The sequence below is a fragment of the Mustelus asterias genome, chromosome 4 (assembly GCF_964213995.1).
Source record: "Mustelus asterias chromosome 4, sMusAst1.hap1.1, whole genome shotgun sequence".
Classification (NCBI taxonomy): Eukaryota; Metazoa; Chordata; class Chondrichthyes; order Carcharhiniformes; family Triakidae; genus Mustelus; species Mustelus asterias.
The window spans coordinates 7079508-7103807 of NC_135804.1; the positions used below are offsets into that span (position 1 = coordinate 7079508).

The 24300-nt window shown below is 44.3% G+C and overlaps 1 protein-coding gene across 4 annotated transcripts in view; it reads left to right on the forward strand.

Moving 5' to 3' along the window:
* Positions 1 to 24300, forward strand: part of cdh8 (cadherin 8) — a 242360-nt gene that overhangs the window by 18399 nt on the left and 199661 nt on the right. For 3 of the 4 annotated variants that reach the window (XM_078210545.1, XM_078210546.1, XM_078210548.1), the window contains exon 2: positions 16694 to 17208. The exons of the other annotated variant lie outside the window; for it this stretch is intronic. In XM_078210545.1, the coding sequence (XP_078066671.1) occupies positions 16978 to 17208 (231 nt within the window). In that variant the 5' untranslated portion in view covers positions 16694 to 16977. The remainder of the gene's footprint in view (positions 1 to 16693; positions 17209 to 24300) is intronic. 4 annotated transcript variants of the gene reach the window in all.

The following is a 24300-nucleotide window of genomic DNA, read 5'->3' on the forward strand; positions in this document are numbered from 1 at the left end:
AATTAACTTGCAATTGTATCTTTGCCTATATATGCCGTGTTTGTGAACTAACCTCCACTCACCTGATGAAGGGCAGCGCTCCGAAAACTTGTGATTCCAAATAAACCCGTTGGACTTCAACCTGGTGTTGTGAGACACCAAGCTATTGGTCACCTGAACAAATATTTGTTATTTGGCTGGGTCTCATATTTTGTTTTGTATTGGTCCTGTGAAAGACCTTGGGATTTATCTTTACATTAGAGGTGTTATATGGTGTAAGTTGTTGTTGTTGATTAGACCAGCAAACTGTAGGTCCAACCCACTCTCCTTCATTGGACCTACTCTTCTGACCAAGTACATGGTCTCTTGTGGATTCCAAATTATAATTGCTCCACCACTGTGGCTGTGCCTTCAGTTGACTCGGCCCCAAGCTACGGAATGGCCTCTTTGACCAAGATGTGGAGATGCCGGTGTTGGACTAGGGTGGAGCACAGTCAGAAGTCTCACAACACCAGGTTAAAGTCCAACAGGTTTATTTGGAATCGCCTGCTTAGGAGTGATAGTAATAGGGCAATTGTTATGGGGGATTTTAACTTGACTAATATTGACTGGAATTGTTATAGCTCTAGCTCGTTAGAGGGGTCAGTTTTTGTTCAAAGCGTGCAGGAAGGTTTTTTGACTCAGTATGTAGACAGGCCAACTAGAGGTGAGGCTATATTGGATCTGGTGCTGGGAAATGAGCCAGACCAGGTGCTAGACTTGGAAGTTGGTGTGCATTTTGGTGATAGTGACCACAATTCGGTTACGTTCACCTTAGTGATGGAAAGGGATAGGCATGAACCTCGGGCCAGTGGTTTTAGCTGGGGGAAGGGTAATTATGAGGCTATTAGGAGAGAATTAGGAAACATGGGTTGGACTAGGAGATTGCAGGGACTGGGAACGTCCGACATGTGGAGTTTTTTCAAGGAGCAGCTACTGCGAGTCTGTGATAGGTATGTCCCTGTCAGGCAAGGAGGAATTGGTAGGGCTAGGGAACCGTGGTGCACCAAAAAAGTTTCTTTGTTGGTTAAAAAGAAAAAGGAGGCTTATGTTCGGATGAGACGTGAGCACTCGGGTAGTGCACTAGAAAGCTTTAGATTGGCTAAGAGGGAGTTGAAGAGCGAGCTTAGAAGGGCTAAAAGGGGACATGAGAAGACTTTGGCGGATAGGGTTAAAGAGAATCCTAAGGCGTTCTATAGGTATGTCAAGAACAGAAGGTTGGTTAGGGCAAGTTTAGGGCCAGTTATAGATGGCAGAGGGAAGTTATGTGTGGAACCGGAGGAGATTGGTGAAGCATTGAACCAATATTTCTCTTCGGTGTTCACGCAAGGGGACATGAATATAGCTGAGGAGGACACTGGGTTGCAAGGGAGTAGAATAGACAGTATTACAGTTGATAAGGAGGATGTGCAGGATATTCTGGAGGGTCTGAAAATAGATAAATCCCCTGGTCCGGATGGGATTTATCCAAGGATTCTCTGGGAGGCAAGAGAAGTGATTGCAGAGCCTCTGGCTCTGATCTTCAGGTCGTCGTTGGCCTCTGGTATAGTACCAGAAGATTGGAGGTTAGCGAATGTTGTCCCATTGTTTAAGAAGGGGAACAGAGACTTCCCCGGGAATTATAGACCGGTGAGTCTCACTTCTGTTGTCGGCAAGATGTTGGAAAAAATTATAAGGGATAGGATTTATAGTTATTTGGCGAGTAATGAATTGATAGGTGATAGTCAGCATGGTTTTGTGGCAGGTAGGTCGTGCCTTACTAACCTTATTGAGTTTTTTGAGAAAGTGACCAAGGAGGTGGATGGGGGCAGGGCAGTGGACGTGGTATATATGGATTTTAGTAAGGCGTTTGATAAGGTTCACCATGGTAGGCTTCTGCAGAAAATGCAGATGTATGGGATTGGGGGTGATCTAGGAAATTGGATCAGGAATTGGCTAGCGGATAGGAAACAGAGGGTGGTGGTTGATAGTAAATATTCATCATGGAGTGCGGTTACAAGTGGTGTACCTCAGGGATCTGTTTTGGGGCCACTGCTGTTTGTAATATTTATTAATGATCTGGATGAGGGTATAGTTGGGTGGATTAGCAAATTTGCTGATGACACCAAAGTCGGTGGTGTGGTAGACAGTGAAGAAGGGTGTCGTAGTTTGCAGGAAGACTTAGACAGGTTGCAAAGTTGGGCCGAGAGGTGGCGGATGGAGTTTAATGCGGAGAAGTGTGAGGTAATTCACTTTGGTAGGAATAACAGATGTGTTGAGTATAGGGCTAACGGGAGGACTTTGAATAGTGTGGAGGAGCAGAGGGATCTAGGTATATGTGTGCATAGATCCCTGAAAGTTGGGAATCAAGTAGATAAGGTTGTTAAGAAGGCATATGGTGTCTTGGCGTTTATTGGTAGGGGGATTGAATTTAGGAGTCGTAGCGTTATGTTGCAACTGTACACAACTCTGGTGCGGCCGCACTTGGAGTACTGTGTGCAGTTCTGGTCCCCACATTACAGGAAGGATGTGGAGGCTTTGGAGAGGGTGCAGAGGAGGTTTACCAGGATGTTGCCTGGTATGGAGGGGAGATCCTATGAGGAGAGGCTGAGGGATTTGGGATTGTTTTCGCTGGAAAGGCGGCGGCTAAGAGGGGATCTTATTGAAACATATAAGATGATTAGAGGTTTAGATAGGGTGGATAGTGATAGCCTTTTTCCTCTGATGGAGAAATCCAGCACGAGGGGGCATGGCTTTAAATTGAGGGGGGGTAGTTATAGAACCGATGTCAGGGGTAGGTTCTTTACCCAGAGGGTGGTGAGGGATTGGAATGCCCTGCCAGCATCAGTAGTAAATGCGCCTAGTTTGGGGGCGTTTAAGAGATCCGTAGATAGGTTCATGGACGAAAAGAAATTGGTTTAGGTTGGAGGGTCACAGTTTTTTTTTTTATAACTGGTCGGTGCAACATCGTGGGCCGAAGGGCCTGTTCTGCGCTGTAATGTTCTATGTTCTATGTTCTATGTTCTATGGCAATCTGTCTTAGTTTCTTATGCGGCTTGGTGTCAAACTTTGTCTGATTCTGCTCCTGTGAAGCACCTTGGGGCATTTTCCCATTATTGATGGTACAATATAAATCCCAGTTGCTGCTCTTGGGACTTGTGTATTCAGGGACGTAAGAGTAATCTGAATGTTTTGGGCTGAATTTCACGGGAGTTGGAGGCACTCTGCGGGAGTGGAAGCTAATGTGAAACCCACTTCCACCCAACATTCTCAAAAAAATGCAACCTCATGCTGGAGGGCCAGTTAAGGGCCGCGCAGCATGGAGCGTGCCTGTTGGTTGGGTCAGCTCTGCAGGGGAGTTTGTTGGGCATCAGACCCGACTGTAACCCCCCAGGACTTTGGTAACATCAATCAAACTTCCAATGGAAAAGCAGATAGGTCCCACAACATGGAAACAAAACAATACTGTGGCCTTTCAGCTATGGACTGATCCTGAGTAAAACCTTCACTGATCCAATGGCTGGAATTCTCTGGCTGTTCACACCCCGCCTTCGCTGCCAGTGAGGATGAAGAATTTGACGCTCAGCCAAATCTCCGTTGACCGCAGCGGGACGGGCGAATCCCAGCTGCGAGCGAGGTCAGAGAGTCCACCCCAATATATTTATATCTAGTAGCTCTGAAAGCCCTGCCCAGCATCATCCACTGATCCAAATACATTATGCGGCTGCAGTGAGGAAGCTGTGAGTGGCGGTGGGGGGGTGGGGGGGGGGGGGGGTGGTTCCTTCATCCATTTACATCTGTGAAGAAAGAAAGACTGGTTAATAAGCATTTTTCCCACAGCTTTCAGGATTTCAGGATGTCCCAGCATGCCTGGCTGTGTGGTCACCGCTATAATGTGGAAGAAATGCCGGCTAGCCAATTGGCACACAGCAAGCTCCCTTGGACAGCGATGTCAGATCTTTTGCATTCACCTGAGAGGGAAGGTGTGGTCTCAGATTAACATCCCACCTGAACACTGGCACCACAGGCAGTGCAGCACTCTCTCAGGAATGCACTGTGACTATAAACCCACATGTTCAACTCTCTGGGGTGGGATTTGAATCCGTAATCTTAACCGAACTCCAGAGAGTAGAATGCTCCATTGGTAGACACCAATGCCATCATTGGTGAAGGGGTGGCACGGTGGCACAGTGGTCAGCACTGCTGTCTCACAGCGCCAGGGACCAGGGTTCAATTCCCAGCTTGGGTCACTCTGTGTGGAGTTTGCATGTTCTCCCCATGTCTGCATGGGTTTCCTCCGGGTGCTCTGGTTTCCTCCCAGAGTCCAAAGATGTGCGGCTTAGGTGGATTGGCCATGCTAAATTGCCCCTTAGTATCAGGGGACTAGCTAGGTTAAATGCATGGGGTTCTGGGAATAGGGCCTGGATGGGATTGTGGTCGGTGCAGACTCGATGGGCTGAATGGCCTCCTTCTGCATTGTACAGTTCTATAATGTATCTGGTCTATGTACTATTGCAGCAGATCTGGACTGCCTGGCTGAGGTGGTGCAGCTCGGGCTCATGGTTGTTGTGGGGGCAAAATGAGGGAGGGTTGCTAGGGTCTACGAACAAAGTATGGCTTTGCAGGGGACTCGCCTTTTATAAGGGAGTCTTTTTTTTAAAAACTGCTTCTAATTATGCCGGGATCTGGTCTTTCTCCATATCTCCTGCTGAGTCAGTTGGGACATCCTGATGACAAACCTGCAGGGTGGGAGTTTCCAGTTGTGCACACCCCAAGACCAGAAATTCCCACCTGAGGTCAACGGACCTTTAAATGGTCCACTGAAATTTCTGTCCTGTCCACTAGATTCCCATGGCGGGCGCGACAGGAAAATTCCACCTGCAGTATCTGTGTACTGGATACTGATGAAGACTTGGGTGACAGGGAGTATGATGTTCAGAGAGCCCCTTCCTCATCTCAAACCGCCCCCCCCCCCCATTCCACCCCCACCGCCCCCCATATAGAGACCATGGCAAAATGCAAAATGGCCATGGATTTTCAAGGCCATTTTATAAACACCAATGTTCTCCATGGTTTGTACAGACGGATCTATTTTGTTCAAACTTTGGCTCAGATCTGTCGGCGATGCAGCAGCTTAGAAAGCCAGCACAGTGAAAAGGAAATCCGGCAAAACTCAGAAATAAGGCAGCAGCAAAATCATAAACAAAATGAATGTGTTTGTGCTCCCTTGGGTGACAAATCGATAAAAATGAAACGCCTGCCTGCCCTTTTTTTCCATGCGACAGTCGCAAAACTGTATGGACAGTATAAAATCTCAGTCAACAGGCTTTTTAATGGCCTTAATTGGCCCTTTAATTGTCGACAGGTGAGACTCTGACTTCCGCACCCTCTGACCTCAGTGTTGCATGCATAGGCTTTGCAATTGGGCGCACACCCGGTTTCATCTCACTCAATTTAATGCGCGTTCAGGTCAGACATGTGCCCGGCAGAGCGTCGTAAAATTCGAGCCCTTTTGTCTCAAATAATGAACCATTCAGTCAGAAGGGTGAACACTAAGCAGCACTGTTTTCATTCAGTAGGTACAGAATTACTGTTTATTCAGCAGTGAAGGTTTTAATGGAACACCCACCTGCCTTGCACTCTCCCCTCCACCCCCGCTCACCTGTATTACTCTGTAACAGAACAGAAACAGGCGGACTATACTTCAAATCATGAGGTGCAAAGATTTCCTCAAAGCTTCACTCAGTCCTCTTTAACCTTCATCAGAATTGATCAAAACTCAAGCAAAATTACAACGAGATCTATTACATCATGTATTTTTCATAGACGGATAGTCATCCATCAGGTTTTAGAAACTAACCGGTGTTTTATTCTGGGCAAAATTAGGAGGTAAGAGGTCATCTTTGTCAGTTAGTTTCTGAATATATTCTCACACTAGGTTATGTATGAGGTCTAATCATTGCTTATCTAGTTCCATTTCATAGTGCAATATAGCTCAGCAAGAAGCACGCAACAAAACAGAACCTTATTAGGGTATTCCCAGAATTCTTCCTTGTTTAAGTACAATTCCAATGGGAAACAGGAAGAGTGGTTTCCTTTTTTGGGTGGGATTTTACGGTCTAGCTCATCCCGAAACCATAAAATCCCACCAGCGATCAACAGACCTTTCCATGTTCCTCCCCTCACCCGCTCTGATTCTCGTGGCGGGCGGTAAAATTCCAGCCTATGATTCTACACATACAAACATACTAATTAGGAGAGTAGGTCACTTGGCCCCACAAGCCTGCTCCGCCATTCAGTAAGATCTTAGCTCATTTGATTGTAACTTCAACCCAACATTCCCACCTAGCCCCGATAACCTTTCATTCCCTTGCTTATCAAGAACTCATCCTTAAAAATATTCAAAGACTCTGGGCAGGATTTTCTAGCTGCGCTCGTCCCAAGGCTGGAATATCCCGCCCGAGGTCAATGGGCTTTTGGATGATCCGCTACGATTCCCGTGGCGGGCGGGATGGGAAAATTCCACCCTCTGTTTCCACCGCCTTTTGAGGAAGAATTACAAAGACTTTCAACACTCTGAGAAAAATAATTCACCTCATTTCCATCTGAAATGAGCGACCCCTTATTAATAAACAGTAACTCCCCCGTTACAGATTATCCCACAAGAGGAAATATCCTCTCCACACAGACTCAGTTAAAACCCTCAGGATCTGATGTTTCAACCAAGTCGCCTCTTACTCTTCTAAATTCCAACAGAGACAAGCCTGGTCTGTCCATCCTTTCCTCAAAGGACAACCTGGCCTTTCCAGGTATAAATCCAGTAAACCTTCACTGAATTGCTTCCAACGCATTTACATCTTTCCCTACATAAGTTAAAGTTTTGAAGTTTATTTATTCGTGTCACAAGGGCGGCATGGTGGCACAGTGGTTATCACTGCTACCACATCGTGCCAGAGACCCAGGTTCACTTCCTGGCTTTGGTCACTGTCTGTATGGAGTCTGCATATTCTCCCTGTGTCTGCGTGGGTTTCCTCCGGTTTCTTCCCGCAGTCCAAAAGATGTGCATTAGCCATGCTAAATTCTCACTCAATGTACCCTCAATGTACCCAAACAGATGCCAGAGTTTGGCAACTAGGGGACTTTCACAGTAACTTCATTGCAGTGTTAATATAAATCTACTTGTGACACTAAGAAACAAATTTTAAAACTTTAAATAAGGAGACCAACACAGTACTCTAGATGAGATCTCTCCAATGCCCTATATAACTGAAGCGTAACCTCCCCACTTTTGTATCTAATTCCATTCACAGTAAATGATAACATTCTATGAGATTTCCTAATTACCTGCTGTACTTGCATACTAACCCTTTGTGATTTATGCATTAGGACACCTAGAATCTTCTGCATTTCAGAACTGCGCAATTTTTCGCATTTAGGTAATATGTTATTATTCCTGCCAAAATGGACAATTTCACATTTGCCCACATTATACTCCACTTGTTAGATCGTTGCCCACTCACTTAACCTATCCATATCCCTTTTTAGCCTTTTTATGTGCTCTTCGTGTCTTTACTTTCATACCTATCTTTGTGTCATCAGCAAATTTAACAAGCATATCTTTTCCAATTTAATGGAACCTTCCCCGAATCTAGGGAATTTTGGAAAACTAAAACCAATGCATCAACTACCTCACGAGGCACTTCTTTGAAAAAGTAGAGTGAAGTCCATCAGGATCCGAGGTCTTGTCAACTTCCAATTTTTGAAGCTCCACTTGTCCACTAATTTTCTTGAGTTCATCCCTCCTTTCCATTTCCCAATTTACAGAAATTCTTGGGATGTTATTTGTATCATCTATACTGAAGAGCGATGCAAAATACCTGTTGAATTAATCAGCCATCTCCTTGTTTTCCATTACTAATTCCCTAGCCTCACTTTCTATTGGACCAACATTCGCTCATGGGTGGCACGGTGGCACAGTGGTTAGCACTGCTGCCTCCCAGTGCCAGGGACTCAGGTTTGATTCCTGGCTTGGGGTCACTGCCTGTGTGGAGTCTGTACATTATTCCCGTGTCTGCGTGGGTTCCTCCGGGTGCTCCAGTTTCCTCCCGCAGTCCGAAAGATGTGCTGGTTAGGTGCATTGGCCATGCTAAATTCTCCCTCAGTGTACCCGAACAGGTACCGGAGTGTGGTGACTGGGGGATTTTCACAGTGATTTCATTGCAGTGTTAATGTAAGCCTACTTGTCACACGAATAAATAAACTTAAACATAAACACTTTGTTAACTTTTCCTTTTTAAATATCCAGATAAACTCTCACTATTTGTCATCATAGGGTGTCATCTGTCATCTGAGGGGTGATCTTATAGAGGTCTATAAAATAATGAGGGGCTCAGATCAGCTAGATAGTCAATATCTTTTCCCAAAAGGAGGGGAGTCTAAAACTAGAGGTCTTAGGTTTAACGTGAGAGGGGAGAGATCCAAAAGTGTCCAGATGGGCAATTGTTTCACACAGAGGGTGGTGAGTGTCTGGAATAAGCTGCCAGAGGTAGTAGTAGAGGCAGGTACAATGTTGTCTTTTAAAAAGCATTTAGACAGTTACATGGGTAAAATGAGTATAGAGGGATATGGGCCAAATGCAAGCAATTGGGATTAGCTTAGGGGTTTTTAAAAAAGGGTGGCATGGACAGGTTGGGCCAAAGGGCCTGTTTCCATGCTGTAAACCTCTATGACTCTATAATTCTGGCTAACACTCTCGTACTCTATTTTTTTCTTTCCTTATCAACCTTTTAGTCGTTCTTTCTTGTGTTTTTTATATCCTGTCCAATCTTCTGGCCTGCCACGCATCTATGCGCAATTGTTTCCTTCTCCATCACCCAGCATGTTTTTATTCTTTTTCAATATATCTCCCAATTCCCTTTTGAAAGTTAATATTGAATCTGCTTCCACCACCCTTTAAGGCAATGCATTCCAGATTGCTGTGTGAAAAACAATTCCTCTCAACTGCCCCCAGTTCTTTTGCCAATTATCTTAAAAAAATTGTGATCCTTCATTGCCGACCTGCAGTTTCCCCCTTTTTGCAGCCTGGTCTGACACAACAATAGTATCATTGCCTTAGGCAGAAGACTGTCTCATCCCAGGATTCGAACCACGATGTAGTGGGAAACTCCAGGGTTGCATAGTCCTCTTGGTGAGTGAGGCATTAACCCAAATTCCCGGCTGCCTGTTCCAGTGCTGCAGAGTAAGTGTAAAATTCCCTTGTACTTCTGCTGAGAACAGTAAGTTCACCCTCGTAAGCAACCAAGATCGATCCATTGAACAACACCTTCCAAAAATGATTGATTGGCTGTCCATCTCAACACTGTTCTTGCAGCTTCTGCTCAACAATGGCTGCAAAGGAATCAATTCCTTAATATATGGTAGGTCCGTTCAAAAGTCTGATGGCAGCAGGGAGGAAGCTGTTCTTGAGTCAGTTGGTATCTTCCCACCATCTCTTTTTTCATTCACTTGTGGGCTGTGGGCGTTGCTGGCTGGCCAGCATTTATTGCCCATCCCTAGTTGCCCTTGTTCCGGGGGCAGTTGAGAGTCAACCACGTTGCTGTGGCTCTGGAGTCACATGTAGGCCAGACCGGGTAAGGACGGGAGACTTCCTTCACTCAAGGACATTAGTGAACTAAATGTTTTTTCTCCAACGATCAACTATGGCTTCATGGTCATCAGTAGATTGTTAATTCCACATTTTCTCTGCCGTGATGGGATTCGAGCCTGGGTCCCCAGAACATGAGCTAAGTTTCTGGATTAATAGTCTGGCGATTGTACCACTAGGCCATCACCTCCCAACCACTTCATGACCACACCTAATTTAGCTCTCATATTTTGACAGGTGGGGAAGGCAGCAGGCAGCTTGTCCACCCTTGATCCTATTGAAGCCCTTCAGTGGTCAATTCATGGCTGAGACCAGACAGCTTGCTCAACAGCCTTCACTTCACAGGCTACTGTCAAGCAGGAAGGAAATGTACCATCTTTGGTGGGTCCCTTGTAACTATTGTTATATGAGAGCAAAAGGGTATCAGAAGTAGAAGTGGGAGTTGTCCATATGACCCCTCAAACCTGCTCCGCCTTTCAGTTAGATCACAGCCAATCTTTGGCCTCAATGCTTTCCTGCCTGACATATGTCTCTTCAGTCCCTTCGAATAAAGAACATCTACGGTGTCGGGTCCATTCATTCCTCAGAATAGATGTAGGCAGCACTCGGTACGATTTAAAAAAAATATTTTTTTCATTGAATAAAACTGAAAATTAACATTACAGAAACAAAAAGAAAGAGGCAAATTAACTTGGACAATCTGGCTTTTTCACTACCAGCCCCTCGTGCTAATCTGGAATACTCACTGAACTCAAAAACAAGACTGAACACTGAACTGAAACCACACACTGAAATGCACAATATATGTTATTTGTAATCTGTGTCATTGAAATTGCTGGTACAAACTGTGTCCCTAACTTTCATAAACAATTGGCAGCTGTGTGGCTGTGAAAGCTTTTGTTCCGGCTTATGAGAAAACCTGTTTACCTTGCATTGTACTTTCAAAGAATGCTGTCAATTTCTAAACTAATGCCAGAATGTCTGCTGAGTTTAAAATGCCGCCAAGTTAGCTTTGAAGCTTAGCATAGTTAGTTACATTGGCAGAAATATTTTTACAGTAAGTCTTTTAACTGAAGCTAACCAGACAAAGAATCCCAGATATGGATTTGAGCCTTGAGTTTACTCAACTCTTCTTGGGCCAGAAGTTTACATTTGCACGCTGGCGGGTTCTAAGGTGCAATGGGATCCCACCTGCCCTGACCGAGTGCCAATTTTAGGCCTGGGCGGGCAGGAGCTCAGAGGGGAAGCTCACCGTTGCCCCAGTTATGGGGAGGCTATGGCCTAGTGGTATTATCACTAAATTATTAATCCAAAAACTCAGCTAATGTTCTGGGGATCTGGATTCAAATCCAGTCATGGCAGATGGTGGAATTTGAGTTCAATAAAAAAAATCTAGAATTAAGAATCTATTGATTACTATGAAACCATTGTCAATTGTCAAAAAAGCCCATCTGGTTCACTAATGCCCTTTAGGGAAGGAAATCTGTCATCCTTACCTGGTCTGCCTGCATGTGACATCAGAGCCACAGCAATGTGGTTGACTCTCAACTGCCCTCTGAACAAGGGCAACGAGGGATGGGCAATAAATGCTGGCCAGCCAGTGATGCCCATGTCCCACAACTGAATAAGAAAAGGTTAAGGTCCTTAAGTGACCTTTCCCTGCCCATCCTCAATTTCTAGGCTGGTGGACAGTTGATAGATCAGGGCTGGAAAGCCAAAATTGAACTAAGCCCACCTGTGACACGAATAAATGAACTTTAAACTTGAAACTTTAAGTACTTTGAATGATCCAGCCTCCACTACCCTTTGGGGCAGAGAAGTCCGGAGATTCACCGCCCTCTGCGAGAATAAATTTCTACGCACCTCAGTTTTAAATGACCGGCCATTTATCTTGTAGCCATGTCCCCTTGTTTGAGACTCTCCCACTCGTGAAAACATTTCACCATTGACTCTCTCAAACCCCCTCAGGATATAGAAATTGCAGAACCAGCTCAAAAGACAGTGAAATTTCCAAATGTCGATGAGTTACAACCAAAGCTGCATAAATTGATGTTTCCTGTGATCTTGGGTGCTGGTTCAAGACTCAGCTTACCCACATCAGGTGCCCCACACGAAACTGGCCAGAATCCCAGCTGGAAACTGTGAGAGATCCTGCCAATGTGGGGGAAGTCTTCAACTTGCGCCCGTTTTCCTAGATGCACAGGGAATAATCAACACAATTTAAATGCTTTTTATATCAAAAAATGATTCAACTTATTAAGAAAGTGACTCGTGCGCACTCATGAAACTATTAAATTGTTCGTATGGTTTCTTTGAGTAATTTTCCATGATTTCACATCAACTTGCTCATGGATGCGGTAGTCAGATACCGTTACTAAAAATGCTTATGTTTGGTGATAAACCATTTTCATCTTTCTTGATAAAGCTGCACCTGGTTCCCTTTCTTAAATACATCAAGGAATACTTTTTAATAGGAAAAATGGACATTATTACATCTCATTACGTGACCTGAATCTACTGGTTCACGAAAGACTTTACGTTTGCAATCATGCAAATGATTTTTAAAGTTTAAAGTTTATTTATTTATTAGTCACAAGTAGGTTTACATTCACACTGCAATGAAGTTACTGTGAAAATCATTAGAGAAAATCATTACTTGGAAAATCCCTAGTCGCCTGTTCGGGTACACTGAGGGAGAATTTAGCACGACCACTGCATGCCTTTGGACTGTGGGAGGAAACCGGAGCACCTGGAGGAAACCCACGCAGACACGGGGAGAACTCCACACAGACAGTGACCCAAGCCGGGATTCGAATCCAGGTCCCTGGCGCTTTGTGGGAGCAGTTCTGATACCTGGCCAAATCTGCACAGTCTCTGGCAGAAACTCTATTCCGTTATCTTTCTGGAAGTCCTTCAGGTCTTGCATCTTGATGAAATGAAACTCCTGATCTGCCCGGGAAATATTATTACACAGGTAATTCTGCACAGAGGTTTTCAACTGACTGCTTCAGGTCTTACAGCTGGAGAGTAGATTTCAAAATCAATGCTACTGTCTTGGAAAGAGATGAAATATCTGACCTGAAGTGTTGTTTGGGGGGGTGTCTAGAATCTATGCTTAAATTGATTGCCTATACCCTTGGAATGAAGAAAGATTTTTTTCATCCTTTTAATGAAAGCATACATTTAATCACTTTATGTGCTGAGGAGTTGTTTGCAGAAGTCTTGTTTTTATGGAATGGGTACAATAGCAGACCATATAGCACCCTCACGATCACTGAATCATTGACACCCTACAGGAGGCGATTCAGCCCATCAAGCCTGCACCGACAACAATCCCTTTCCCTAACCCCTTCTATTTACCTCCTAATACGCCCGACACTAAGGGACAATTTATCATGGCCAATCAACCTCACCTGCGCATCTTTGGACTGTAGGAGGAAACCCATGCAGACAGGGGGAGAATGTGCAAACTCCGCACAGAAAGCGACTCAAGCAGGGAATCGAACTCAGTTCCCTGGCGCTGTGAGGCAGCAGTGCTAACCACTGTGCCACTGTGTCACCCCATCATTTAACAACAATCTTCAGGAACACTAATGGTTTAGGGTCCAGCAACACCTTGATAGTTCAAATTCCCATCCTTGTTTTCAAATCCCTCCATAATGTGACCTTTCCCTATCTCTGTAACCTCCTCCAGTTCGACAACCCACCAAGATATCTACACTCCTCCAATTCTGGCCTTTTGCACATTCCCGATTTCTATCGCTCCACCACTGTTTTTGTCTTCAGCTGCCTAGGTCCTACGTTCTGGAGCTCCTTTCAACTTCAGTACCTCTCCACATCTTTGGTTTCCTTCATGGCGCTCCTTAAACACACTAGAATTGACCAAGCTTTTAGTTACAAAGTAATGCACTTTTTCTTTGGCTCAGTGTCAACTTGCTTCAATAACATGTTTCAGAACCAAATTAGATGTGTCGACTTCTTTCAATAAATTGTGGGATTCCTGCCTGAGTAGGTAAATGGATGAGTGAGTGTGGTATTGAGTCATACAGACCAGAAACGGTCCCAGGTTTCTGTTGACTTAATGATGTCTCTCAGGCTCCATGTAGAAATTAGCTACAACTGGTGAACTTGGGAGTGGAAAATACTCATCTAGTTTCGCTGCTTCTGACTATCAGCCAGTGGTCCTCCAAAATAATACCCTGTGTGAAACATCAGACGAGGAGACAGATTGGGAAAGTTAAAAGTTTATTTATTAGTCACAAGTCAGGCTTACATTAACACTGCAATTAAGTTACTGTGAAATTCCCCTAGTCACCACACTCCAGCGCCTGCTCAGGTCAATGCACCTAACCAGCACACCTTTCAGACTGTGGAAGGAAACCTGAACATCCAGAGGAAACGCACGCAGACATGGGGCGAATGTGCAAACTCCACACAGAGAGTGACCCAAGCCGAGAATTGAACCAGGGTCCCTGGGAGCAGTGCTAACCACTGTACTACCGTGCCACCCACCAGATTGGGTATAGGAATGATGACATTGATTATATTGCTAGGACTATGATTTGGGAAAACACGTTCAAATCCCAACATGGCAACTGGGGAATTTAATAACAGTTAAATAAATCTGGATTTTAAAAAAACCGCTAGTATCAGTCACGGTCACCACATAAATGATGTGGCGATGCCAGCGTTGGACTGGGGTAAGCACAGTAAGAAGTCTCACAACCTGGTGTTGTGAGACTTCTTACATCACATAAATAGCAGATTGTTGTAAAAAATCTATCTGGCTCATTAATGTCCTTTTGGGAAGGAGATCTGTCTGTATATGTGAGTACGGACCCACATTACTATGGTGAATTCTGACTGGAAAGGAGATGAAGGAGATGGACTACTGAATGTTCCACATATCCCACAAAATCCAGGCATAACTGGGACCCATGTGGATACCCACAGCAACACCTTTTCCTTCCTCCAAATAAAAGGTGTTGCTATGGATATCCACAAGAGCCCAAGGCTTTTTGTGGGAATATGTAGAATGTTCATTATTCCAGTCCTACTAAGACCCCCTCCCTCATCTCTTTTTCCAGTACCTTTTCTCCGCTAGTGATGTCTACCTTGAAGGAGTGCTGGTGAATTCAAAACAGACAAGCTGTAGCCAACCACCACGACAAAGTAACCTTCACAACACAGACTGCAGTAATCAATGAAAGTGGCTCCAACCAACTTCTGAAGGGCAATTACATAGAAACATACAATTTCGGAGCAGGAGTAGCCCACTCAGCTCCTCACGCCTGCTCCGCCATTCAATAAGATCATGGCTGATCTGATTGTAACCTCAACCCCACATTCCTGCCCACCGCCGATAATCTCTCACCCCCTTGTTAATCAAGAATCAATCCAACCCACCTTAAAATATCGAATGACTCTGCTTCCACTGCCTTTTGAGGAAGAATTCCAGAGACTCACTACATTCTGAGAGAAAAAATGCGTCCGCATCTCTGGGTTAAATGAGCGAGCCCTTATTTTTAAACAGTGACCGCTCGTTCCAAATTCTCCCACAAAGGAAACAACCTCTTCATGTCCACCCTGTCAACACTTCTCAGGGACATAGAATCCCTACAGTGCAGAAGGAGGGCATTTGGCCCATCGAGTCTGCACTGACCATAATCCCACCCAGGCCCTATTCCCGTAACCCCACATATTTACCCTGCTAATCCTCCTGATACTAGGGTCAATTTAGCATGGCCAATCAACCTAACTCGCACATCTTTGGACTGTGGGAGGAAACCGGAGCACCTGGAGGAAACCTACGCAGACACGGGGAGAATGTGCAAACTCCATACAGTAAGAAGCCTCACAACACCAGGTTAAAGTCCAATGGGTTTATTTGGTAGCACAAGCTTTCGGAGCGCTGCTCCTTCATCAGGTGAGTGAAGGAGCAGCACTCCGAAAGCTTGTGCTACCAAATAAACCCGTTGGACTTTAACCGGGTGTTGTGAGACTTCTTACTGTGCCCACCCCAGTCCAACGCCGGCATCTCCACATCAAACTCCACACAGATAACGACTTGAGGCCAGAATTGAACCCAGGTCCCTGGCACTGTGAGGCAGCAGTGCTAATCACTGTGCCACTGTGCCACCCCCAAAGGATCGCTTAAAGATTTTGATCAAGTCGCTTCTTACTCTTCTAAACCTTGGTGGATTCAAACCTAAATGCTCCAACCTCTCCTTATAGGACAACCCTCCTATTCCTGGCGTTCATCTGGTAAACCTCCTCTGAACTGCTTCCAAAATATTTACATTATTCCTCAAATAAGGAGACCAATGCTGTGCACAATATTGCAGGAGTGGGATTGATAATAATTGCTGGTGTTGCCAGTGACACCCACATCCTAGGAATTTAAAAAAATTGTGAAATGATTGGTGCTAATGATCCCCACAGGAATATAGCTGCCACTACTTACTGTCTTTTTTACATCATAACACTTGGCCACATGGATAAGATATTGTGGATTGTGGAACCATGGCTCAGTATGAATATGAATGAGATTATTTAAGATGCTGTCTTCCTAAGACAGTTATTTGGTTAAGTGTTATATTGCGTAGAATTTACAACACCGCATCAGGTCGTTCGACCCCTCTAGATGATCGCTGGCAAATAATTATCGTCCAATCAAATACAGATTATCTATCAGGTTACCTACATTGCTGTATGTTTATAAACATGGAGAAAAGTAGATTTTCCAATCACCTTTTTTGCTTGCAGAAAGTTGTTTTTGATGTGGAAGGTGCTGCGTGAAAGGGTGGTCGAAGCAGATTCAACTTTTGGAAGGGGATTGGATAATACTTGAAAATGGAATAAAAATGGCAGGGCTCCGCGGAAAGAACAGCGGGTGTGCATCTAATTGGAAAGCTCTTTCAAAGAGCCGGCACAGACATGATAGGCCGAATAGCCTCCTTCTGTGATTCAGAGTGCTTCTTAAAGATGTGAAATGGTGAAGGTTATGTTACGGTGACTGGGAAGAACACTAATGACTCTCTCTTATGTTTCCAGACCATTCTCATGAAGAGAGCAAGCCATGAACTCCACTGATAGATTAAAGGCATTTCTATCCTTTACACTCAGTATCCTATAAAGGCAGCAAAGGAACTGTGCAGGAAGGCTGATTTATTACGTGACAAACTTTCAACCACAGAGGACCACAGTAATAAGGAAACATTTTCTGAGAAGGGCTTCAGTTTTTTTGTCATACGACACCCCTGCCCACCCTCGCGTCCCCCAACCCCTCAAAAACCTCTGTGGAGAGTGACGGGATAGTGCCCGAGAGACCGGGAACAATGCTGCTGGATATCCGGAAGCGGTTGATACTGGCATGGATTGGCGTGCTTCCCTTCGTGCAGTCCATCACGTTGGATCCTCCACAGAACTCACAGGATGGAACTGTCTTAGCGCTCGATGGGCTGAATGGCGACCCGGAGGCTCTCAGTCGCGCCAAGCGAGGCTGGGTCTGGAACCAAATGTTTGTGCTGGAAGAATTCTCGGGCCCCGAACCCATCCTCGTTGGCCGGGTATGTTATAACTTTTATTTCAATTAATCTCTAAGCTCAGGAAATCACAGGGAAATATAATCCTTGGTGGAGGAGGCCACCTTGTGACATTTCTTATTTTTTTAACTCATCCTTTCACTTCAGAAAAGTTTCGGCTTGTATGTTGCTGGAGATGTAGGTTGATAACAGGGTACCTGGGACTTTAGTGAATGATGAGACTCAGGGCAAGATTGTCCAGCCCCGTTGAAAGACATTGGATTTCTGTCTGGCCCACTGCACCCCCTGGATCCCCCCACAGACAGGAAAAGATGAAGAACGAGAGAGAAAAAGAGAAAGGAAAGCAAAAGAAAAGCACATCTTACAATCTCTAAGAAGTCTTCTTTAGATGACGAAGGGTCAGCTCGACTCGAAATGTTGGCTCTATTCCCTCCCCACAGATACTGTCAGATCTGTTGAGATTTTCAAGCATTTTCTGGAATCTGAAACAAAAACTGAAAACGTTTGAAAATCTCAACAATATTTTGCTTTTATTTTTGCTTTCATCTCTAAGAAGAATTTACAATTAACAGAAGCGAGACTCAATAGTTTTGATTGTTTCCCTTCTGGATCTAAGTGGCTGATTGACCTAACATTCATCATAAAATCATAGAATCCCTTCAGTGCAAGAGGAGGCCATTCGGCCCATCAAGCCTGCACCTACACCAATCCCACCCAGGCCCTATCCCTGTAACCCCATGGACTTACCCTGCTAATTTACCCTGACACTAAGGGGCAATTTAACATGGCCAACCTACCTAACCCGCACATCTTTGGACTGTGGGAGGAAACCGGCGTACCCGGAGGAAACCCACGCAGACACGGGAAGGACGTGCAAATTCCACACAGACAGTGACCTGAGGTCAGAATCGAAACTGGGTCCCTGGCGCTGTTAAGTAGCAGTGCTAGCCACTGTGCTACTGTTTGTAACAATGATTACATCTTTTGAAAGGGTGATTATGTTGTTAAGCACCCGTTCAAATTTCTGCCGGAAATTGAATACGCCAACCCAACAAGTTCCTAATAATAACTGGGGATTAAGGGTACAACGCCATTCGGGTAAAAGGCAAAACGAATGGACAGCAAGCATTGGTAATTCGGTATTTGGATAGTCAGATGCTCTTTTCTAGGATAGAAAACTCAGGTACTAGGGGACATAGGTTTAAGGTGTGTGGGGAAAAGTTTAGAGGAGATGTGCGAGGCAAGTTTTTTTGCACAGAGGGTGGTGAATGTCTGGAACGCACTGCCTGGAGAGGCGGTGGGAGCAGGTACGATAGCAGCATTTAAGGGGCAACTAGACAAATACATGAATAGGATGGGAATGGAAGGATACGGATTCTGTAAGTGCATACGGTTTTAATTTAGCCAGGTATCACGATTGGCGCAGGCTTGGAGGGCCGAAGGGCCTGTTCCTGAGCTGTACTGTTCTTTGTTCTTTGTGCTTACAATGTATTTCTTTTTCTCCTGTGCATGTTGGGTTACACATTTGGAAATTCCAGAGAGTGTTAATAAATTTGAATTTTATTTTTAGCTGAATTTTAAAGTTAGCTGGCAAAAATAAAAATTAATGCCCTTTGTCACATTCTGTGGACAATGAAACTGATATAGCTGCCTGAGGGCTGTAGCTTTCTGGTAATCGTTGGAGAGGGTCAGTTCTATTTATGGTGTTACCATATCATGCAATGGATGTAATTACATGAAATTAACAAAGGATGTTTTCACCCAATGGGCTGATAATAACAGTTCCTATATCTATCTTGTAGGTGAGAATGAATATTTTAATGAATATTTATCACCTCAAAGTTTATTCCCATACTTGTGATATAAATGATGTTTCTTTGCAGTTTAGTTTTCCCTGAAGCAATAGACTTATTCGCTATGATAAAAAGTGTGCAAGGGCCACCATTTTAGAACAATGCCCCAAACACTCGGTTGACAAGGTGCAATGCTCAATGTCAAACTGAGTTATATGGACCAGGGAGGTCCCAGGTTTCATGAGCTTGTTCGCCTCAGTTAAGTATGGATTCACTAATGAGGTAACAGAGTGTTGAGTGATGTACCCCAATGGGGAATTCAGGAGAAATTCCTTTACCCAGAGAGCAGTGAGAAACGTGCAACTCAGTACCACCAATCGAGGCAAATAATGGGTGGGATCCTCGTTCACCCCGCCCCAGCTGCCAGCGAGAACGGAGAATTTGGTGCTCAGCCAAAACCCCATTCACTGCAGCGGCACCAGAGAATCCCAGCCGCGGCTGAGGCTGGAGGTTTCTGCTGAATGCAAGTACAATTAAAGAGAAGTGAGATTGGCAGGTAGAAAGGAATAGGAAAATATGTTTAGAGGTGAGATTAGGAGAGGTGGGAGCAGACTCATTGGACCATAAACACTACCAAGGACCTGCTGGACTCAACAGCTTTTTTGTTTGCCATGGCATGGTGGCACAGTGGTTAGCCACTGCTGCCTCACAGCGCCAGGGACCCAGGTTCGACTCCCGGCTTGGGTCACTGTCTGTGTGGAGTTTGCATGTTCTCCCTGTGTCTGTGTGGGTTTCCTCCAAGTGCTCTGGTTTCCTCCCAAAGTCGGAAAGACGTGCTGGTTCGGTGGATTGGCCATGCTAAATTCTCCCTCAGTGTACCTGAACAGGTGCTGCAGTGTGGTGACTCGGGGATTTTCAGAGTAACTCCATTGCAGTGTTAGTGTAAGCCTACTTGTGACACCAATAGATAAACTTTAAGCAAGCACTTTAATTGGAAAAAAAACAGAAAATGCTGGAAAATGCGACAAAGGGTCATCCAGACTTGAAACGTTGGCTCTATTCTCCCCCAACAGATGCTGTCAGACCTGTTGAGATTTTCCAGCATTTTCTGTTTTTGTTTCAGACTCCAGCATCCGTAGCATTTTACTTTTTACTTTAATTGTAAGGTTTTGTAATGCCAGGCTGAAATGACAGAGAGGGGAATGATAAAACAAGAGAATTATACATAATACATAAACATAATCAGCTGTTTAAGGAAAGGAGGAAATTTTATTGAAGAGACAAAAGAGAAATGTTTCTCTGCTGCGTAACTACTGAGGGACTAAAATGATGGATGAAGGCAGAGTGATTTCCAAGTGATGTTAAACACAAACTAATACTTGATTTGGCACGGTTATTATACCTCTGGTAACACACGTAATAGTGCAAAATGGGAACAAAAGTCATCCTCTGTTTCTGAATCATATTGGTCAAGGTATGTCCCCACAGCTGCCTATCCAACGATAGTGAGAAAGGTGACAGATATTCTGGCCAACTGCGTTGGACATCAGGAAGGGTCATTCTCCACTATAAACACAGGAAACAAAGAAAAAGGAACAAAACAACTATTAATAGGTAGGTTATTTGAGTAAACAATGCAAAGATAATTTGCAGTTGAACTATTGATAGCAATGAGTGGGAAAAATAGCTAGAAATTCCTCCTTCAGCATGACATCTGTCAAATTTAGATGTTGAAGGAGTTTGCTGCAGAGATGATCATGTGCCTCGCATTACATAGAAGACACATCACAGAGTCAGACCATTCAGCCCAGCCAGAGATGCTGGCATTTAGGCTCCACTCAACCTGTTTCATCTCAGCCCATTACATATTCTTTCATTTCTTTCTCCCTTATCTGTTTATCTAGCTGCTCTGTGAATTCATCTATGTTATTTGTGTCAACTACTCCCTGAGGAAATAACTTCCATGTCCTCAACACGCCCTGGGTAAAGATGCTTTCGTGAATTCCCAGTCTGACTTCTTGGTGATTATCTCATGTTGATGGCTTCAGGTTTTGCTTGTCTTATTGTTATTCCGACTGCTTGCAAATTGTGAAAGGGTGGAGAATTATTATCCCCCACTTCACAGAGTACAAACACATATTTGAAGATTGTGAGTCCGCAGAGATGCAAATGCAAGTATCCCTTCTGCAGGGATCATACTTTTAGGAATGTCTCTTAAGGATAGGAGTGAGACTGATTGAGCTCAGTGAAGCCTGAGGCCAGAGAGAATTCTCCCAAAATAATTTTATGGGTGGCACGGTGGCACAGTGGTTAGCACTGCTTCCTCACAGTGCCCGGGGACCTGGGCTCGATTCTCGGCTTGGGTCACTGTCTGTGTGGAGTTTGCACATTCTCCCCGTGTCTGCGTGGGTTTCCTCTGGGTGCTCCTATTTCCTCCCACAGTCCAAAGATGTGCGGGTTAGGTGGATTTGCCATGCTAAATTGCCCCTTGTGTCAGGGGGCTAGCTAGGGTAAATGTATGGGGTTATGGGGATAGGGCCTAGGTGGGATTGTGGTCGGTGCAGACTCGATGGGCTGAATGGCCTCCTTCTACACTGTAGGGATTCTCTGATTCTATGAGCCCAGTCTTAAGAAAGAAAAGGAAATAATTTTGGTATGGCCTGGTCTTCATCAGCTTATCAATTTCAAGCCTGTGCTTGCCATGATTAATCTCACAACGGTAGCCATGATGTGGAGATGCCGGCGTTGGACTGCGGTAAACACAGGATGAATGAACACCGCTCGACAATCACCAGGCAAGAGTGTTCTCTTCCGGTTGGGGAACACTTCAGCGGTCACGGGTATTCGGCCTCTGATCTTCGGGTAAGCGTTCTCCAAGGCGGCCTTCACGACACACAACAGCGCAGAGTCGCTGAGCAGAGACTGATAGCCAAGTTCCGCACGCATGAGGACGGCCTCAACCGGGATCTTGGGTTCATGTCACACGATCTGTAACCCCCATGACTTGCCTGGGCTTGCAAAATCTCACTAACTGTCCTGGCTGGAGACAATACACATCTCTTTAGCCTGTGCTTAACCCTCTCTCCACTCACATTGTCTGTACCTTTAAGACTTGATTACCTGTAAAGACTCGCATTTCAAACATTATTTTGTAAATTGAGTTTGTGTCTTTATATGCCCTGTTTGTGAACTGAAATCTCACTCACCTGATGAAGAAGCAGCGCTCCAAAAGCTCGTGGCTTTTACTACCAAATAAACCTGTTGGACTTTAACCTGATGTTGTGAGACTTCTTACTGTAATCTCACAACTCCAGCCATTGTGGTTTGTCGTCTCTGCTATTCTTGTGACACCACTGTCCGGTATCAATAGCTGCCGTCTGCTTCTGAGTGAAGGATGCAAGACATTCTCAGGTCAGCCAAGGCATCATTTCACTAAAGGTATTCATAACCATCACCAAGGAAGGCAAAGGCAGCAGGGAGCAGCACTGCAAAAACAAAATAGACCTTTTCTTGATTGACGATCTCGTTCATGTGTGACTGGAGTGATATTTTCCATGACACAATTAGGTCTCTCCAAGGAGGAGATTAGTCAGATAGGATTGTTACATTTGGTGATACTCTATAGCCTGATGTTCCTCATGTGTGAGCAGAATTCAGCAGTGTTACGTAGGACCTCTGTAGCTTTCCAAATGTCACTGTGGAGAGGTCCGCAGTAAAGCAAGATGAAAACTAAACTGTTGAACCCAACCTTTCACAATAATTTTCACAGAGGCTAAGTTTTGAACTGACATTTTCTTTTGACATATGCATATGGAACAGCAGTCTCAGATAGTTCTTACCTCTCGTGTTTCGGAGCTTACTTTGATAAGTCATTCACAATGGCTTACAGATAAATCTTTTTTTCATTTGAATCTGATTAATTACTTCTGGCAGGATTAAAACATTTCTCCATCTTTTTCTTTCTCAAGAATTTCTGAAGTAATTTCACCATGAGGATTGTATTATTCACAAGCTGTGATTTCATTCTTTATAGATTGACTATTTAGAATTGACCGTTAGAGATTGAGAATAATACTTCACTAATTTGCCTCCTAGGCTTCAGTGCACTTTGCCACCCTCTTCCTCTCTCTGTATCCTCATTACTCTATCACCCATGTCAATTGTGGCTTCATTGGTTTTCATTCTTGCCTCTGAATCAGAAGGTTATTAGTTCAAGCCTCACTCCGGGAACATGATTGCAGGATTTCGGCTGACATTCATGTGTAGTACTGATGAAGTGCTGCATGGTCAGAGGTGCCATCTTTCAGATGAGGTCAAAAATGGAGATGTAGATAGGTTCTAAAGATGCCATGGCACTGTTCCAAAGAGCAGGCAAATCTCCAAAGTGTACTGGCAAACTTTAATTCCTCAATTAACATGACTGAAACTGCTAATCTGGTCATTATCACAATGTAATCTATAGGAACTGCTGGTTGGTTGTCACATCTGCATATCCTTTTGTGGACTCTTTGTATCCTCCCAACTCTCTTTACTACCTTTCTTTGTATGATCACCAAATTTGGCAACAATAAATTCAGTCTCATTATTCAAGACATTAATATAAACCATAAATTGTTGAGGCCTCAATACTAGCTCCTCTGCCATTGCACAAGTGAACCTTGACAAACTTAAAATAACCACCTATCCCTACTCTCTGTTTTCTGTTAGTTAGTAAGAGTTTTAACAACACCAGGTTAAAGTCCAACAGGTTTATTTGGTAGCAAACACCATTAGCTTTCGGAGCGCTGCTCCTTCGTCAGATGGAGTGGAAATGTGCTCTCAAACAGGGCACAGAGACACAAAAATCAAGTTAGTGCATCTCTGTGCCCTGTATAAGAGCACATTTCCACTCCATCTGACGAAGGAGCAGCGCTCCGAAAGCTAATGGTGTTTGCTACCAAATAAACCTGTTGGACTTTAACCTGGTGTTGTTAAAACTCTTACTGTGTTCACCCCAGTCCAACGCCGGCATCTCCACATTCTGTTAGTTAGCCAATCCTCTACCCATGCTAATATAACAGCCCAAAACCGTGACCTTTTATATGGCATTTCATAGAATGTCTTTTGGAAATTCAAGTATGCAACATCTACTGGTTCCTCTTTATTCATACTGCTTGTTACATCCTCAAAGACCTTTAATAAATTTGTAAAATAAGATTTCTCTTTCACAGAACCATGTTGACTCTGCCAGGGGGTATCCTTTTCCATTTGTTCTGCTCCTACCTCCTTAATAATGGTTTCCAGCATTTTCACGATTAACAAATGTTAGATGAATGGGCCTATA